Source organism: Leptosomus discolor, chromosome Z, assembly GCF_034619465.1.
Source record: "Leptosomus discolor isolate bLepDis1 chromosome Z, bLepDis1.hap2, whole genome shotgun sequence".
NCBI lineage: Eukaryota > Metazoa > Chordata > Aves > Leptosomiformes > Leptosomidae > Leptosomus > Leptosomus discolor.
In genome coordinates, this window is record NC_141419.1 from 72,225,072 (window position 1) to 72,245,970 (window position 20,899).

General features: G+C 36.9%; 1 protein-coding gene across 6 annotated transcripts in view; it reads left to right on the forward strand.

The window, feature by feature from the left end:
- The window catches only part of PDE4D (phosphodiesterase 4D), a 442,846-nt gene that overhangs the window by 270,737 nt on the left and 151,210 nt on the right, over positions 1–20,899 (forward strand). Inside the window, exon 1 of one of the 6 annotated variants that reach the window (XM_086479628.1) lies at positions 2,699–2,763. The exons of the other annotated variants lie outside the window; for them this stretch is intronic. Within the exon in view, the coding sequence (XP_086335754.1) occupies positions 2,699–2,763 (65 nt within the window). Of the gene's footprint in view, positions 1–2,698; positions 2,764–20,899 lie in introns of those variants that run through there. 6 annotated transcript variants of the gene reach the window in all.

Genomic DNA, 20,899 nt, shown 5'->3' on the forward strand with positions numbered 1-20,899 from the left:
ATTCCTCAAATTATGAGAAATTGAGAGTTTATATTATTTGACCACTTACCAAGACCTAGGGCCTAAAATAAGTGCTGTGTCTTCTTCTATGAGCACAGTAGACTGGTATGCTCTTATCTTTATTTACATCTTAAATAAAACTGCCATTGATATTAATGGTAGCACAACAGGTTTGTTCCATTTTGCAGGAAGCCTAAGCTTCTAAGGTTGTTACCTGAGGACACACTCTGATTTGACTGGTTGGAATATGTTTGCAATATGGTACTCTTCTTGTTGCTAATTAATATATATTTCACAATAGCACCTGGTGTGAGGTTGGCAGGCACTTGTAGGGCAGGGATTTATTTCTGAGGAGCTGATGAAGGAGACCAAAAGAGAAAGCACGTTAACAATAAGTGTTAGTATTTACCTCTGTTAGTGAACTGCATCTCCATCAGACTACCAGACTTTTTTTCTGAATCTGAAAAACATTGAAAAGCATTGAAAAACATTAATTATATAAGTACCTGTAACTACAGTGTATTTATATTGTGTATTGACATTTAGTATATAAATATACTACAGTATATTTCTAGTTATGTTTTTATTAACTATAAGTAAGAGGTGGCATCTCGACTGATGTGCTTTTGAGAACAAACCATCCTGAGGTATCTGCTGTGTGGCACAGCAGAAGTAGTCCATTCCAGCAGGGTATTGTGAAGCCAGTCACTCAAAAGCTTTTCTTTCATTTTGTGTTCCTTCATTGATATGGGAATAATGTTGATACTTATCAATAATAAATAATCAGCTAAACTTGAAAAAAAAAGCTTTAAAATGGCCAGCTATTCTGTAACAGCCCAGCACCTCTATTTCATATAATTTTTGGTTTTCTTTATGACCTATTCCATCTATTGCAGGAATAAAAAAGTTTCACAACACAGTGCCTGATTTATGTCCACTTCTACAGACGTGTGACCTGCATAGTGACAGACCCAACTGTTGCTGAATGTCCCATGACTGTATGACCCTTTGAGCTAAATTTACCACAGTTGCTCTTTGAGGTTAACTTTCATGATTCCACAGGACTCTTGCAAAAGGTCCTGCGTTAACCACTAGGTGATATTTGAAAAATAGGTGCCAGAAAACATGAAGAATATAGTGCTTAGCAAGAAACCTTATTAACATTCCTTCTGCTGTGTTGGAGCACTTTATATGCAGATGACTGGCAAAAGCCTTCAAGGCAGTTAGGATCTTTGCTGTTGATATACAACGTAGTTGGTAATGCATTTTATTGTAGTACATTTTATTTAAAGTGCAAAGGTTCTAGAGAGTTTTACACACTTTATGCACATTCCTATTTGATGATTTTTTTAATGTTTTGATGCATAGCCTGTTTATCATGTTTTCCTTCTGTTTACCAAGTCTATATACATTTTATAAATACAATTTTTAGTGCTTGCTTTCATTATTAACCTAGCTGCACTGCCATCAAAAGTAATGTACTGCAACACTTGTAAAGACCATACAAAGGAATGGCTATTATGCATGTAACCACTTGTTGAGCCGTAACTTTGTTCTTTCAGTTTAAAAATAATTTTAACACAGTTCAGAGCAAATTCAAGATTTATAATTTAAATGGTTTATTCACTATGCAGTTCTCTGCATTTTTTTCCTCTTCTAAAGCTGAAATGGGAAAATACGCTTACGTTAGTATTTCCTAAAAGGAATTAACTCCTGATAAGTTTTTAGATAGAAATTATACATGCAAGTTTTCTTGTAATGTATAAACTATTCATGTATTTATTGTAACAGGAAAAGATCTCTTTCTGCAGTAGAGTAGAGAGGACATCTTGTTAGAGTTCTTTAACTATGGTATTTTGTCCTTCAGTGATTTATAACAATAGCTGTCTGTATCTGTGTTTGACTTTAACAGTCAACAAGGAATTTTATTTTTACTTAACTTCCCCACAGCGTTTTGAATGTCTCTCAGATAGGGAGTACTTTCTGTTTTGTGGAGTTAGACAACAGTACTTATTCACAGTATCTAGGCAAGGGTTAGGAGAAAAAGAAAGGGAAGAATTTACATTTCTAGGTAAGGCTTTTAGTTAATTTGAATGAAAAATCTTTGTTCCTTTCTTTACTCCACAGAGACTAATTTATCTAGCATGTCTCTAAGTGGAAATTCCCTGCAAAGTCACTAATGTTACTGTAACTTACATTCATTTTTTCCTTTAATTTATTATCCATCGGTATTCTTTTGTTCCTTTTTGGTTTGGTTTTGTTTTTTTTTTGGGGGGGGGGGTTGTTTTTGTTTGTTTTTTTTTTTTTTTTTAAATGTGATTGACCTTTAAACCTGTTGTTATCAAACTGCAAGAAAGAGATAGAGACTCTTTTCAGCTGCCTTCATTCCCATGTGACCTGCAGAGAGAATAGATTCAAAATAGACTAGTTCCTCCCAGGGCAATACAAGACAGAAGAGAAAAGCAGTGTCATTTCCGAACAGCACAGTGCTAGAGTAAATTCTGTATGAAAAAGGAAGGAGTTGCAGTGTGTTAGAATTCTTCTTCCACAGCTTGGATTATTACAGGAGACTGATTTCAAGAGCTTTAAAAAGCAGAGGATTTAAAAAAAAAAACCTTTGAAACGGAGTTCTTCAGGAATGAGCCTTGTAAGGACAACTGATGTTTGACTGCTAGAACTACTGAAGGAATTTTTCAAAATGAGCATTGTTATGAAGCCAAGATCCCGATCTACCAGCTCCTTAAGAACTGCCGATGCAATGTGGTAATGTGTTTGGTTTGTTTCTTTCAAGCTCCCCTTCCTTTTATGACACACAGACATGTCCCAGGAAAGTCACAGGCTTTAGTTTTGACTTGATAGATTTTGCATGCTTTTTGAAAATGTTCAGCTGCTGACTTTCACAATTAATAGTAAGAAACAAAATTATTTATCTTTTTCTTGTATAATACTGTGTGTAGCTTTTTTTTAATGAGAACCCATTACGTATTTTTTTTTAACCCATTACATATGATTTCCTGTTCAGTAGTCAGGTTCAGTCTTTGCACTTACAGGTACTTTCTAAAAATCTTCAGTAGATTTATTTTGGGAACAAAGTTACAATATAAAGCTTGCAGTTCTGGAGGCTAGAGGATAAAATGAAGCTATAGTTTTCATGACCTATTTTGGAATACTTACATGTAGTTTTGCTGCATAAATAGACTGACTGGTAGAGATACATGTCCTGGGAGGAGACAGACTTTACAGTAGTGTGTGTGAGACTGTGCTGTGATATGCTTCATGCCTTTCCCCTCCTCTCAGAGGCGCAGAGGAGTAGAAGCAGTCTGTAATAGTGATCTATATGTATGATTTTCTTGCAGGTTTTTTCAGTTAGCAATCTGCAAAGTTCTGTCTTTTGATTAGTTATTTTTTCTTCTGAAAACTTCATGCTTTGTATAGCCTAATATGCACCATCAGGACAGGTTTCTATTGGTATGTGAAATAAATTCCCTCTTCTCTTTTAATGCCTCCCACATTTTTTTCCTCTCCTCTGTGTTTTTAATAAAACCACAATCATTTTAATAAACAAATAATAGACTGATTGTTCAGGGCTACATATAGCTGCTATAAAATTATGTATTTTAAAATACAGCCTTTGTTTAGAAATAAATGTCTGATGTGCTGCTGTGGGATAGACTAGTAACTAAATGTATTTCTTTGTGAGGAAATAAGTTAATGGAAAATTAGCCTGTTAAAAACTTTATGTTTCAAATAGTCTTGCTTCCAAGTTAAAGCTAGGTCAGTACTACCATTAAAGCAGTTAGTAATTTTTTCTACTATTGCTTTACTAAAACCATTTTGTAGTAAAAGAAAATGAAGTAACTACACTACTCAAGCTAAAGAGTAGTCCCATTTGTTCTCAGGAACTGCTAAGGAAGACTTTTCCTGAAATAACTAAGTAGTGGCTCTATATCATTATTAAAATGTAATATAGTAATACCATGTCGGTAAACTCTCTATTGCTAAAGTTTAACACTCTGCACGGTGTCTCGAAGGTATTGAGCTAAAACATACATACCACAATTATTACGTACAACTGTGCAAATAAATCGGTATCTTTCTGATTAAATTTTCTGCCTTTCAGTTATTTTTTTAACTGATTCCTTTGATTCTTGAAGGAAAAAAAAAAGAAATAATTTCAAAGAAAAAAAATTCTTGTAATCAATACTTGCAGACTGTTTTGACCACCAAGTATTCTGCCTAAAATACCTGCTTGCCTCCCTTTTGTTGTTGATACCTATAGTTATAACTTTGATCTGGTAGGTGAGAATACCTGTTCTGCTAATTGTGAGTTGGGAGTCTCCTGCTACCCTGCCGCTTGGAAACACTATTTGAGCTTGGAGGTGGCTCTTGGGGAGATTCTTGTAGGCTGCCTAGACAGGTACATGCTGATCTCTGGCAGCATGGAGCGAAGCCAGGCTAGTCCTGCCTCAGCCAGAGACCAGAGGAAAACTGGAGTGTGGAGGGAGGAGAGAAGGGGAGGGATCCACCAACTGCCCCACACTAAGCGCAGCTCCTGGCCACCTCTGTGGAGGTGGCAGCTCAAGCCAGCCCACCCTACCCACACCACCCAGCCGAGCAACCTTCATGGTAGGCCTCGGCGAGATTGATTTCCAAATCACCTGCGAGACTTTGGTTGTCACCAGACTCAGGAGGCTGTGGGTTTGTCCCCGTGGGTTTGTGCTGCTCCCTGCAGTTCTGTGGGGCAGGATAGCAACACTGCAGTCTCTCCATGGTATTAACAGCACTGAAATGCTTAGGGACAAGTAATGTGATGAAATCAGGAGCACTGATGGATGTTCAGGCCAAGAGACAGGGAGAGCTACAGCATGTAATTCACCTTTCTTTATCTGTTAACATAGCAAACCTGATGTGTGTTGGAGGAGCAGTGGTGAGGGAGGGGAAGGAGAAAATGGGAGAATATGAGAAGAAAAGCCACAGTGGGGGTTGTGGGTTCTGGGAGCACAGGGACTTGATCAACAGGGTTATACTGAAGTAGGGATATCCCCCTTGCAAGGGCTTGAGAGAAATGGTTCCAGGATGCCCTTGCACTTTCCCATGTGAACAAGGTTCCCATGAAGAACAGAAAACAGGCTCCCAACACATGGAGACCAGTGAGAGGATGGAAGAAACTTAGAGTCAAGGCAGAGGAACCTTTGCTCTCGGTTCCCTGAAATCACACTCACCCTCTATCCAAAGAGTGCAGTAACTTCAGGGTATGTGGTAAAAGCATGATAACTCTTTTCAGTGTCAATATTATGATGCATCTGTAGGGTATCACACACTGGTAGTGTGCAGAGGTGCACCAGCTGGCTTTGAAGAGGTGCAGGTGAGCCCAGGCTGCACTAATGCTTCCCCTTGCAAAGTCTACTCAGTTGGAGCTGGCTGCTGTTTAGCATGACAGTAGGGTCTGTAGGCAAATCTTCTCTTTCTGATGCACCTTGGGAAATTTCTCCTGATGTTATAGTGACTGAAGTAATAGGAGATGGTTGGTATTTAAGCAAATTGAGCAAGTGACTTGTTTAAGGATTATTATCTGTTATGTTAGTGCTGCTCAATTCTGTCACTCATTCCTACTCATTTCTAACTTCAGGATGTGATTGTGAAGTGTGGTTGTGAATAAGAACATTTCTGGGGAATAGTCTAGAAGGGATAAATGATGGTACAGACTTTTCAGCGAAGACAATTGATTTGTCTTGCTATTCCTGAGAAGAAATAGCAAGGTAGTAAGGAAACACTGTAAGATAAAACCTTGCCTGAGACAGAAGTACATGCATTTAAATGAGAATATGCCTCCACTTTCTGGACTATTTGCCACTGAAGAGTAGAGCAGCAGTGTTTCACAGAAAATGTCATGTTTCATGTCTTTTTTTTTCTTTTGTAGTTAGGGAAAAGTTTGAACTTATAAAAAATACTATTTTGGAGGAACTGAATTAAAATTTTGGAAGTTTAAGTGAGGAACTGATGGCAAGTTAAGCAGCCAGGTTGTTGGACAACAGCTTACTGGCTGGAAAAGGTGCAGCTTATCTGATTTTAGAACATCTTTATTTTTTCATGATACAGATAAGTAGCCCAAAGAACTAGTAAGCTTCAGGAGTATTGTCAGCTTTGTGCCACAACCCTTTCTGCGTGATGTGTCTAGAGTTAATAGTTATCTGTTTACTTTGTGGGTTGGCCTTCTTCTGTCTTTATTTATCTTTTATAATATATGTCAATTTGGGTTTTCCTGTTTTTGGAACTTAGGGTTGGCTGATCTGTAAAGGGCACATCCTAGTCTCCCTGGTGCCCTTGAGAGAAGAGGCCTTCGATGATTCAGTCTGTGGTATTCTGTAGAACAATGCATCTGTTCTTATTTAACTCCAAAAGTGGGTGATATTGCGTGTCTGCAATATCATGTTTGGTAGATTGGAAATCACTGAAAGATGTTGTCAGGTATGATTTTCTCACTCTATAATGTATTTATAGATAAGTGGAACAAAACTGATCTATTGGATGAACTTCTCATGCCCGTACCCTTGATCTGTAGGTCACAATAGGGATGCTAAATAAAAGTTTTATTGAATGGAGAGAAGAAAATGCTTGTATTCCTTGAAGGAGTCTGTCTACAGGGCAGAGAACAGTATGTAAATGTAACTGTGAATAGTATTAACAGCATTCATACCACTTGGCTGTGGAAGAGTAAGGTGTTTTATTCCTGTACTGGATGAACCTTTTTCCCTTTCTAGTGTTACGATTGTTTGTGAGAGGCAAGTGCCTGTTGTCATTGTTCCCAATATTACCTGTCCCCTGTTGCCATAGCTTATAAAACTACTCTTGAACAAAAGAGGGTTGGGACCTCACATAATTATCAGTTACACTTTTAGTAGCAGGAGATATTGAATACAGTCTACTGGGAAAGTTCAATGCAAGCTGCACACTGTTCAAACTCATAGGGACACTGAAATACCAAATATCATATGCAGAATTGGGGGGGTTCTGAACACTGAAGAAAGTCTGCAAGTTAGAGGTGAACTTTTGTGCATAAAGTCTGACTTCACCTATATTTGTACACGACTTCATTTAGGAAAGTAGGTTTTCATAAGCATTATGGGCCTCAAATCATGACAACCATATGAATTCAAGGTAGTATATGTGCCTTTACTTATTCTGCCAGTGTCAGTGCTAATGAGGAAGCCTGCATAGTCAGTATTACACTATTTTCCAGAGTTTGATATGTCAAACAGTGTTACTTTTACAAAATGAAATGGGAACAAATGCTATTTTCTCTGGTGAATAAAGGGTGGCAATTGAAGTGTTCTATTTTCTAACAATATAAGACATGTCCTGCTGGGCCTGACCGATGGTCTGCCTAACCTAGAAGTATTCTGTCTTCACCTGCAACAACAGAAGAACATGAAAGCTTGCCCAATTTCTGCAGTCCATTCCCATCATATTGTCCAGCATCTACTAGTGGTGTATTAGGGATGTTACAGGGTTGACCCTTGCCTGTTCCCTTTAGAGTCCATCAAGGACCTGTTGCGCATGATCTCTTTTTTGAATTTGCTGATATGTCTTCCCCCACAGCCTTCTCATAACCTTTCTATGCAGGAAAGTATTTTCTTTGCTGTGCTTTAAAGTGATGTCTTACTGGTTTCAACAAGTGTCCCTTAGTTCTGTCATTGTGGCATTTGGTGAAAGATTCTGTATTCACTTTATCCACCAACCTCATCATTTTGTAAAGCTCAGTCATAACTTGCTCAGCCTTTTTCTGTAGAAACTGGAGAGTTGTAGCCTTCTTAGACTTTCCTAAAGAGGCTGCTGCCCCATCCCTTGATCATTTTAGCTGCTCTTTGTTATATTTCATCAAACACCACTGTGTCCTTGAAATATAGAGACCAGATGGTACGCATTACTCAAGACATGAAGACACCAAGGTTTTTATATGGTGGTAAAATTATGCCTGCCTTTTTTTCTCAGTACCTTTGTTGATGATGCCCAGTATGCTGTTAGCTTTTTTGACTGCCATTTCAAGTTGAGTCAGTGATTTTAGAGAATTTTTACAGTTTTTTCTTACCAATACAATATTTTGCCATGGTGTCATCTCTGCATATTTTTAAGAGCAGAAGTATTAGACTTGCCAACATAAAATCCAGTTACTTTAATATGACTATGATAAGAACTGCTGTCTTGCAATAATAAATGTTATTTAAAAAAAAAAAAAAAAAAAAAAAGAAACAAAAACATTGCAAAGCATGCCAAACAAACCAAATGGCAAAGTTTGACTCCAGCAATGAAAGGGCACTTTCTTAGAGATGTTCTCTTTGAAGAAAAACACATGCAATATTCTTTCCCCACCACGTGCAAGGATATGATGTAATTCTCTGCCACTCACTCTAGTGTACAAACAGTCCACTCTCAATTTTCCTGAAGATATAATCTTGTCTTTACAGCACAGTTTGTTTTCGCACCTCCTCCCTGTACACATCCGTAGATTATCAGGTTGTGGACAAAGCTCCATTCGAGTGTAACTGGACCATGAGGCCGATGGGGACAAGGCACTTCAGTATCTCCCCCTAGCGTAACATAAGAGAGAGGACAGCAAGCTTCATGGAAAGCTCATGCAACTGACAGCTCAGTCTGAATGACCAAAAGCCTGTTTACGGCTGGTTCAGCTGAGGATAGGAAGTGGCCCAAATCTGGATCAATGTTGAGATACCTTGATAGAAGGTATTCCTTTCCATTACACCATGGTTGAACTAGTTGATGGCATTTTTTCGCAAGATGAGGGGCACCTTTCTTCCAATACAATTTCCTGAGAAGCTTAATTAGAATTAGTGTAAGGCATGACAGGATTCAACTCTCCTAAAGATAGATGTCTGCCATACCTGAACTAGTCACCTTGCACTCTCAGTGGACAGAATTACTTGCTTTCAGGTATGACTTACATCACGTATTTTAGATGTCTGCCTCAGGAGTTGTGCTCTTGATGACACCGATTTTATCAACAAAAACTCCACTGAATATAAATAATACATATAAATGGAATCTAACTTGTACATGGGCACCTGCAGATTAACCAGGTTAATTCTTTCTAATGCAACTAACTTAGCTTATGTGAATACATACTTTAATATTTAGTAGTTATAGCATTATTTTATAATACAAGGAAAGTATTCATATAAAACAAGGGAGGTCCAGTACAGAATATAGTGTTTCGGAACACAGCAGCAAGAATAAACCAACTACTCAGGCTGAACATAATATTGAAAGAACCTTGTGCTGTAAGTATGGTCAATTCACATCCTTGAAGTCACTAAGCAGTTATGTCATCATTCTAACGGCAGCACAAATGACTCAACCTCATTACTGTGATTCCCATGAGCTTTCAGCTTTGGTAGGTTTTAATTCAGACTAATATGCACTAGAGCATGTTTCTTAAGCCACATTACAAAACACATAAGGAGATTTCTGCACTCCTTTATTTGTTGACATTGGTGATACTGTGAAGATGTCTGCATGTATGCCTCCAATAGGTGCATGACATGGCTATAGTATGACATGATACGATCTTTTAAATATTTTTTCTTTCATCAAAAATTATAATGTTTTCAAACCTGTTATGCTTAAAAAGACAGAACAGTACAAGCTTTAGAAGCTAAATGGCAGAAACTGATTTTCTTTATCTGACCTCAGTTTTGGGGATTGAAGAAGCACGGAGAGGAACTCATGACTTCAATTTGTTTCTTCTCCATTTCATTTGCTAGTTTTATAACAGCACCTGATGGTGCTCTTTAACACTAATACACTCAAAACCTCAAGCACTAAGTGAAAAATACTTTTCTCTATAGATATTTAAGAAATACTTTTCCCCTTCTATGAAAGTGTCAAGCATTAAAAATAGGAAGAAGATTGCTTCAGAAATACAAATAACTTTGTCAAAATAAATTCAGCACGGATCAGTGGTTTCAGTAGTTTCATTATGCTTTATTTCAATTTAATAATTTTAAATTATTATTCAAATAAACTATTTGAAGAGAAAATCATGTCAGACTAGAAAAAAGGGGGTTATTTTGATGGAAAAAAAGTTTTGATAATTCTGAAATTTAACTTTAAATAATAATAATAATAATAATAATAATAATAATAATAATAATAATTATTATTATTATTATTAGTTTGGGTTTCAGTGGAATTATGTTAATTATCAACATTTTGAAAAAATTCTTATGTGTAATTATATAAGACCCTACAAACCAATACCTCTATAACATGCACCCAGAACATGTTTCAAAGAAGAGACATATGTACAGTGTAAGGCAATATGTGGCAAAGACCTGCATACTGGTGCCAGCTATGCTGCCCTGGGAGCTGGCGGGATGATGCTGTACTGAGGCCAGTGAGCCCTCCACCATGGTGACATGTCTACGCTGGTTTCTGAACCCCACATGGTGTACATCTCATAGCTCCTGCCAGCATCCACCCACAAAAACACCAGGGCAGATTCCAGCAAGCTCTTTCAGGAAATTCTTTCCAAGAGATATATACAGAGAAAAAACAGCCAATTGCTACAAAAACCTCTTGGTTGCTGCTGCTCTGAAGCATCCCGTACACAAGATCAGTTACATAAGGTCATCTTCCTTCTTAGAGCTTTATAGTCATAATCATCTTTATTGTCTCAGAGATTTCCATATTTAGTGATTTGAAGCTTGTGAGCAGTGCTGTCATTTGACATGTGATATTTCCTTGACTCGGCCAAAACCTATTTTCTTCTTGTCATGTCCCTATACATTTGCCTTATTATCTGGCATCTGACTTGGTAGCTAGTTTACTTTTACTTCACCTGTTTTTCCTTTTGAACTCCTGATTTGCATTTAAATCTTCCTTTCCAACTGAGTTTGAAATAGCCTTCCTCTTTTGAATGTCATGAAAATTTGCCATTGCGAGACTGCAACAAAACAGTTGTTTTCATAAAGTTAACTTAATTTCATGAAAAAAAGGTTTGTTTTGGTTTTTGCCTTCAAAACTTCCAGATACAAAATAGGTATTTATACACCTAAAACTGAGCAATAGCATAATCGTGTTGTTGCAGCTTTCATTCTTCCTTTTTCAACCTCTTCCACACTGTTTGACACCCTTATTGCTGTATCACAAATACAGTTATGCTCTAAACAGCTTAATCCTTTTAGTTTGTTTGCACTTTAGAAGCATGATGCCTGTAATCTTGGACAAGTGTGCTTTTGTGGGTGTGTATATATCTACATAAAGTACATAACATATATGATGTTCTAACTTGCAGTTTCCTCTTTTGTAAGGAGGATTTTCCAAGTGTGTCCAGTGTGCTAAAAATTTGATTTAGCTCTCACAAGTTATGTTTCTTCATATTTAATGTGAAGAGCCACAGTGTGATAAAGCCTGTACTCCTTGTGATGTAGATGACCAAATGAAGTGCATCACACTTCCATAAGTGACCCCTTTTGTCTTAACACAGTTTGTAGTCTTACTGCTATAATCTCATAACATTCTAAGATGTGTCTGAATTAAATTTATGTGTAAATACAATTTTCTTTTTCCCATCCTAACTTTTGTTCCAGTCAAGTACTTTTCATTCATAAAAATGTATCTGCATTATTTCCCACTTCTAGCAATTTTGTATAAACCCAAGTCTTATAATAATGTGAAATTCTCAGCTCTCACATTTAAAAATAAAAGTTTTAATGATGACAGAAAAGGTTGTAAATTTGAGTTTGAATTTTCAAAAATTAAAAGGGGAGAAAAAGGTCTGTTATTTGTTTTTAAAGTGTCACCATTTTAAAGACAGTCCCATCACCCATGCTTGTATAGTCAATAGAGGAAACAGCGTAGGTCTAGAGAGCAGTTCAGAAAATCAGCAGTGACATCTCAACACAGACAGGGGCTCCCAGCTTTCCTCTGAGCTCTCTCCCCAAGGACTGCCAGGGAGCCTGGCCTCAACATTCACTCATGTGTGCAAATCTCTGCTCTAAATCTTCCCCACATGATCTATAAACAAACATTTTCTTCAAGTTCTGCCAAGTGATGTTGGCCACTTTTTAGAAAACAAAAAACATCTTTTCATTTTGTGTGTTTACTTCTTATTCTTGATTTCTGTGTATATTTATTTTTCATGCTTTGCATAAAGATGGTATGATAATGCCTTTATCTGCTGGGGTTGCAACGTACATAGGAAAAAGGAAATACGGAGGAAGGATGTCCGATAGACTGAATGCTGTTTCACAAATGCCAGATAGATCTCATCCAATTCCTGTGTACATTTTTTCATCACTTTTAGTCTGTGAAGTCTAAAACTGCATTAAAAAATTGTCGGCAGTATAGCCCCACTTTGTAGACAGAAATATAATAAAGTTGAACATTTAAAAGTTAGCAGGCCTGCACTTGCAGTAGGAGTGTAAGACCACTATTTAAGCTAGCTCTGACAGACTCAATAATGGTGAAATGACCAAAACATGTTCTCTTATGACAAATGAAAATTTACAACAAATGGAAATGTTCTGGTTATACTTATCAGCAGATGTTTTTCAATAGTAGAGGCCATCTTAGTCCCTTGTTGCTGTCCTTGCATACTTTTTTGGCTACCGAAAAGAGAAGCACACAGAGTTAACCTAAGTAGATCAGTAATGGAAAAGGAAAAAACCCACCATACGTTCTTTTGGACTGGAAATGTAACTAAGGCCCTGAAGGGATCCCTTGCTGATGCTGGAGAACCAAGTCCCCTTTTCCACCCACTTCCATTGTAACAGAAGTTTTATTCCAAGCATGTTCAGTGATGTGAAAGCAATTAAAAACGTACAAAGGACTGCTCCACTTGAGCATGCTTCTGTAAAGTACAGCTTGAAAGCAGTTTGTAGTTAGGCAGCTAGGCTGAAAGAGGCATTTAGGGAGATGTTGCTAATGCTTCCAAGTGAGTTTCAGGTTTTCTTCATGTCTTCTTTTATTTTACATTACTTTAGTCTTAAAACAGTACTGAATTCTGAAGTTGAAATATATGTAATTCTATAGTAATTTAATTTCCTACTATTCTTTTTATCTGTTGCAAATCATTCAACCACCTGGGTGTCGAACAATTCATGCAATACAGGCAGCTGTTTCAAATAGACTCTGCTCAGGCCATTCCTGGCATCTTGTGTACTTGGGAACAAATCTTCTGTTCATTTAAATGGAAGAAACTCTATACCATAAATTAAAAAAATGCTTATTTACAGCAGCAGACAATTGGGTTTGGATAGCTTTTCCTTCCTGGCTCATATTCTGGCTCTTGTTCCTTTCTTCTCTAAATTACTTTGGATTTATTTACCCTTTAATACCCACTATTTCACAATCTTATTTTTTCAGAGATTCCAAAAAAGTCAAACCAGACTTGATTGTGTCCATTCTACAAAACTGGGCTGAAAAGAGGAATTGGGTGTGTGTCAGGGACTATTGTGATTTGTTTCTCTCCAGATGAAAACAATGATGGTTCCCTGACTTGTTTTCTGTCTTTATTCTTTAGTATAAACCTCTGTATGGATCAGATAATGAAATAGTAGATGCATGCCTTTTCTGTGACTAAAAAAAAAAAATTCTGCTTAAGTCTTTCTGGCTGCTCTTTGTTTTACGTCTTACGTAGCATGCATTTTGGTTGTCTCGTCCAGAAAGTATTCAGTACTGTAGATCCACTTTTACATTACCTCTCGTAATTTTCAGTTCTTTTCTTGTGCTTCAGCAAACAGGCTTTTAAAATTTGATATGTCCCTTCTCAGCAGAAAATAATATTCCAAAACCTGCACTGTTAAGTATCCCAAAACCCAAGTTTCATTATTACTGCTCATTGTTCAGTGCCCGTTTCAATAGCTACTCTGCTAGCTCTGGGAGACAGTCAGTGTCCAAAGAGCTGACTAGGTTGTTACCTTCTCCCTCTGTGTAAGTCCTGATTTGATACATTTGTCTGCCTTAAGGTGCCAGCAGTTCAAAACCTACTGGTAAGCTTCACAAGAGAAAGAAATCAGTGATTTAGAACCTGAGGACAATAAAGCTGTCTACCAGACTGTTACCACTGTTACCTGTTACCACAGGAAACCCCTGTGATACTAATCTTTTGTTTGTACCCACATACAGAGGAAATCTGACAAGAATCAAGGAGTGATAGACACAGAGGAAAAAAAAATTACAACATTCAAGTGCAAATATACACAGCATAAGGAATCTTTTAAAAGTTAGAATATTTTTGGCAGGTATGGTAAGAGAACACATGAATGGGACCTCTGGCTCAAGCCTTGCTGATGATCAGTGAGGCACTAAAATTGCATAATTAATTACTTTTTAAAAATTCGACCTATTCTGTGTCAGTTCTCAAGCAAACTGTTCAGATGCCCTTCATTTAATGAGCTTGAAAACGATGCTGGCTGGCTCAGTGATATTGAAGCTGTGCTCTTTCCAGCCTAGTCTGCAGAAGTTTATTTTCTGATTTATCTTCTTGGAAACACTGGCCAAGCCAGTGTCTGGTTTGGTCTTTGTTTTAATGCCCCTCTTGTGCCGTGATACCTCAGTGCCATCGGCTCTGAATTCCACACTGTTAAGGAAAGACTCCTGCTTGCCTAGGTTTCAGTATGACTGAAATGACCATTTAGGTTCAATGCCATGTAAGGTCCAGGACATTTGAGAAAATGTACAAAGTGACTCAATTGATACAGGCACAGGCACTGTTTTTATGCTTGGTAAAACTATGATTGGTAACTTAATTGCTGTCATATGTTTTCCATTCTTTAAGGGCCAGAGATTTGATCTGGAAAAATGTTAGGAACTGTCTTGGCATTTGTGGCAACTCAGTTGCTGCAATTACCTATTAAAAGGATTTTATCTCTTACGACTACGTTTCTCTTGGTACCAGCCAGTCTGTAACTGATGTGCATGTTGTTATGCACATGCACAGATAGCCCTTCCAAATGAATCTGACTTTCAGCTCTGGAGGTCTACATTTCCATGGAGTCCTTACTCATACTTATCAGCAGTGCCATCATTTGTCTTTGATTCACAGATAGTGATTACATTTGCATTTCTGGCAAGCAGAGCATTCACAGCTGTGAAGCAATGTATTTTTCTTCTTGGAATTTCCATTCTTGGAAAAGGCTGGAAATGAATAACTAGGAAATGATATTTTGTAAAGCCATCACAGCTTTTCATCTTGTCCAATAGCTTCTCCACCTCAGAAATTCACTCCCCCCTGTGTCAGTAAAGTGACCTTATGACTTTGTTACTGCTATTGTGCATTTGCAACTTTCTCACAATTATTTATTTCAACAGTAAAATATAACTTTGTATTTATGCTGTCAGTATCATTACATGGTTTTAGATGGATGGGAATCATGCATTTTTCAGTTTCTACTAGCTCTTCAGAACGTTTTGCTTAGTCACCTAAAATTGATTTCCTAACGAGTAGTTATTTTCTTACTGGTATTAGAAATAGAAGTCCTGTATAATTTCTTGTAATTGAAAGCAAAACACTGTAACTTTCATCATAAAGAAAGACCAGCTGCTTTCTCTGCCTTCTCTAATTTTTCTGTTTCAGATACTGATCATGGTAATATTTGTGCTTTTGCTACAAAAGAGGATTTTGTTTTAATTTAAATATTCATTGTTAATTAGAAATCCAGAATGACAAATTGAAGAAAAAATTGCTTTCCAGTAACTTTCCACTTACTTTTAAAACTCCGTGGAAGAGACTATTGAAGTACAATAATAATAAAATTATAATATTACTTAAAAATCTCTGAGGTTGTTTTAACTGGAGGAGAAACTCTAAGTGCTAGCAGCTCTTCGAATGTACTTTTCATCATGAGCACAACCCTTTTCTTCAACCTTTCATGAAAAGTATTTGTAAATACATTTTTCTTTGCCAGAGATATTTATATGCAGGATGAGGATCTTTGTTGTATTTCTTCCCCCTTCTCCACACACGTCCAGTCTATTTCACCTTTGTCTGCTGCTCTTCAAGTGTGTAAATATTCTCTATCATGTTATGAATTTTATCATAATAATCCTAGTGAACAATATCTTTTGAGAGCAGCCTTCTGAACCGATTTGACATTGCTATACTGTCTCTGTGTAGCTCAGGACCAGCATCTAGTTTCAGAGTTACCTCCTAGTAACTAGGAGGTAATTCATTGAAGCATTGTATTCATTGAAGCAAAAGAAAAAGCCTCATTTCCTGAAATTTAGCTGTGCAGAATCAGGTCTTATGCAATATTCTTTGTTGCAGCTGCTTGGAAAATAAATTCAATCCAGCTTTCCATAAAGGACGGACTATAGAGACAATCACAAATATTACTGTGTAACATAACAGTTCATGATAATTAAAAATATACAGATATTCCCATTATTCATTATTTCACTTTCAGGTGTCAGGGAATTCTATGAACTTTAATATTTGAAGTACAAACAGAGATTCCCCCTTCTTTCTTCTCTACTCCTTGATGGTTCTGTTTTAATCAAACACTTCATGTCTCACACATCCTTGTAGAAACCTCTGTAATTGAACAAACACAATAGGAAAAACTGCATTGGTATGTCACTCATGCTATTTCATTCACACATTAGAGAGGTCAGATATTAATGAGTTTCTGTCTTTATTGCCTTAATTTTTAACACTCAAAATTTTCAAAGAAGAAAATAGTACAAATGCCTGTTTAATTCACTATGCTTTTTAATAGCACGTCTTTCTTGTGGATGGGCAGGTTCTTGCCTGTTGGCAAAAAGTCATGGCTGAAGGGGGTAAAGAAAGAATAGTACAGGAAAATATGTACCATCGAGGCTTTGTTAAGGCACAACTTCCGGATTCCCAAGAGGAGATTCTTGCCAATGTGCTGTCCTGGCAGGGCTGTATAATACAGTATGCCAAGCATATATTTGGCCACTATCGGGTTTTTCTTCTTTAGACCTCAGTAATGTTTCACCTGCTGCAATAATTTCACTTGTTTAACTTTTTTTTTTTTTTTTTAATTCTGTAGTCCTTTTTTTTTCTTCTGAAAATAAAGGGATCATCTCATTCTGCCTGAAAGGAGAATTCATGATTTTCTGTGTCTTATAGAAAAACAGAACAGAATGCACAGAAAATAGAAGCCACATTTTAAAAAGAAACTAACCAACTTCCTGCCTGAATTGAAAAGATTTTCTTTTTTTTTTCTAAACTTTCCTTCATAAAATTGCTTATAATAATTTTTTGATCATTTTTTTCCACTTTTATTTGTTTGTTTGGGTTTTTTTTCCCATAATTCTCTCCATTTGCTTCCAAATGTTACAGAAATACCAAGTCTAATGTCTTCTTCTTCTCCATTTTTAGTGATGAGAAAGTCTGGTCTTGAAAAGTAAATGTACCAAAACAAGTAAATAAGAAAGTCTTTTTTTTCTCCTGTTCTTATTCCTTCACATTTGCTATGAGGAGAAATAGTAAAATTTCTACATTTCTCTTTTTCTCATCCAAATCTTTTGATAGGTTCTTAAAAAGCAATGTTTGTGATATTTCTACTGCCCTTATTAGTACTCGCAGTAATACTAATTTTAGCTCTTACAAGTATTTTTTTTAGTGACCAGAGGTCTTACCAATTTATGAAGTACCCATTTTGCAGGTAGGGAAATGGAAGCATAGGAGATAAAATGGAGTCAGTATGACTCACTAGTGAAAGAACAGGTTTTTTGCATCCTCTTGTCCTATTTTGTTCCTGCAAAAGAAAAGAATGAAATAAAGGATTTCCTGATAGCTTATATAGTAAAATAGCAGTGTCCCTCCCTTGGCTGCCTGAGGGGGCCCACATCTGCTTAAGGTTTCTCCTTGAAAGCCAAAGACTTTGACCATGAGTTGTGCTCCAGAATCCTAGGCTAGATACAGTGATGGATGGTGCAACTACAAAGGTGCCAGTTGGGGAGGGCACATAACCACAAGGCCACATGTATAATTAGTTCAGCAGAGCTTTGGATATGTAGGTTGAGTTTTGCTGAAAAGAGCTGCTTGAAAAGTACTTTTTATTTGGCAAAACTGTTGACTCTCCTGGGAACACTTCACGGGATAAAATAACCAGATGTCAGGGGAAAACAGTTGGAGACAAAGTTTGTTCCAAAAGCAGCAATGTTACAGTGACATTTTTCCAGCTGTAGGGACTGGTGCTAGATGCTGGCATTTCTCCTCAGTCTCTTGGATTGCACATTTTGTAATGTTTCCAGAGTAATATAATCACCTCCTTGGCGCCAGCAATTATGGCATGTCCTGTCCCATTTTTAGTAATGACATAGATATCAAGAAATAGACTTTTGGAATCAAGTTGCCAAACAGCTTTTTTGGAGAAAGTAAAATAAATCGTATACAATTTTTCTTGAAAATGTAAAATGTCTTAATTCAAAAGATGACCTTATGTGTTCGATTTATTTTGTGGTGTTGTTTTTTTTCTAGTCGTAAACGTATTGCATTTTAATCATTTTATCCCCAGAAACTCCGTAGTTCAGTTGTTACGATTTGACCAAAGTTTGCAATGTTTCTGGTAGTTAAAACATGTAACGCTCTGATGTTAGAGGATGGGCTTGCAGAAGGGGTGAGGTAAGGCAGCACGTTTTGCCTGATGGATAATGGCAGCAGAGGGGCGGTTCCAGCAGGGCGGATGGTTGATGGATGAGCACAGCAGTAAGCAATCGGTCTCTTTCCCTCCCATATTCTTAATGCAAACTGAAGCAAAGTTTGTTCTCTGGAATTGACTTGCACTTACAGATAACTCTGTAATTGATGAGAAAAGCCCGAGCTATCCTTGAATGTATTGATAGTTCTATAGATACGTATTTCTGTATGGGGCAGGCTGAGGTATAAATTTTAGTAAAACACTGGCATTCTTTGTGAGGAGAATGTTTGATTTTGTTTTGCACTACACAGTGATTTTTAACAGCTTTGGGTTGTCAGATCACTCACATTTATAAAGAAATGTAGTTTTTTTCAGAGTCTGTTTCAACCCACTACATCAAATTTGCTTCCAAGTTTGTTTAATACTGGAAAAAAATGCCTTGTTACAAGTAAAGAATGTAAACTGATACTTCTGTTAGCACCTTCCTCCACAGAGAAAGACTAATTTCTTTGGTGAGACATGCTTAGCTTAGCTCTGTGTGTGGCATTTGGACTGTGGCAGCTAGTGTTTTGTTTTTTCTTTGTTGTTTCTAGTTAATTTGTTAATACTTCTTGAGAACTCATAGACTTCTACTCATTTAGGTAATTTACCAAATGAGAGTTTCATAATATGTAATTTTACACCTTATAATATGTTCTTTATTTTGTAATTATCAAACCACTCTATTTATGCCTTTATAGATTTTGCTTTATAGCTTTTGTTTTCAGAGTCTAACAGTCATGGGCGCAGCGGGGATCTTACAGTGACTAACAGACATTTCAAAGACAATATAGGACAACAAGAGATTTTAGTAAGAACATGCTTATATTGTGATAGTAGTTAATCATAATGAGACTATGAATGAGATGTTCCAATGACCTTGAAGTCTGCAGAAGATGAAGTTAATCAAACATGCATTATAACCAAAATGGATCGTGCATTTGTTCATCTGTATGCTAAACATTAGAAAGCAAGTCTGCAACACTGCATTTGACGTCTGACATTTCAGATCATCTACCAGTAATGGCTTTTGACAGTGCTACATTAGGCTAAAAAAGAAAATTGGAGAAAAGCAATGGCAAATGAAAGATTTGAGAGAGGTTACTCCATCTCTCCAACATATGCACAAACATATACACAATAACCTCATATCCATGTTATTATGATTGAAAAGTCAAGCATAAAAGAAGGAAACACCAACATTATGATTGACTTCTGAACCTTGGTTTAGTCCTGTGCATAAATAATTTTATAAAGACTTTACCTTTATGATTCCATACTGCTTTTATTTCACCGAGTGCACAGAATGAATGCTGAAGGGCTGAGATACACTGAGGAGGTATCACTTCTGCTTGCTTCTTCTTCCCCTTTTCCATTGGCATTCACTTTTGGCCACTACTAGAGACAGAATAGTGGATCTGATGGCCCTTTGATCCACCCAGTAGCTGCTCAAATGCTCTGAATTAATTTGTATTTGTAAGTGCTGATGCCCACATGGCTAAAGCAACACCCTTTCAGAATGGATACCTCAGGAATGAGAAGCACTAGTGATGTGTGATAAAGTTGGTGTAGGTGCCTAGTTCTTTATCAGGTGCTCTTCACCTTGGGCAGATACTATTTCCAGTTCCTGATGATAAAAGCACTTTTGCCTTTCTGTAGTCCTTTGCCTGCTGCGGTGCCCACCTCCTGGAGTGAATGAGACAAGTATCCCACTGACAGGGGCTTATTCCTCAGAGTTCTCTTAGATCTGAGCAAGACAGGAGGTTTTAAAAAAATAATACAGTATCACTTAATATTTTTTCAATAACTCAGATACATGAGGTGGGTGATTTAAGGTTGGCCTAAGCATATAACTTTTTGAAATTTATGAAGATGTTCACAGAATTAGCCAAAAAATCATTTTGCAGACACTTGGATAATTCCACTTCTCTGCTGAAAAATATGAGTCACTAGAGTATCTCACAAAACAGCTTCCAGGTTTTATTTTAAATACATAACGTACACATTTCTCTCCCACTTTCTCATCAACAGTTGACCCATTTTCCCTTAAAGAAAAATTGGAAAGAAAATATCAGCACCACTGGGCAGAAGTTAGTAATGGTAAAATAAAATGATCTTATAATGCAGAGTGTGAGGCAACCCTCTTAAGTAATGTTATTAAGCATTATAATAATATAATGTAGTATTAAAATAACGTAAGAAAAATAAGAAAAATAAGACCCAAATCATCC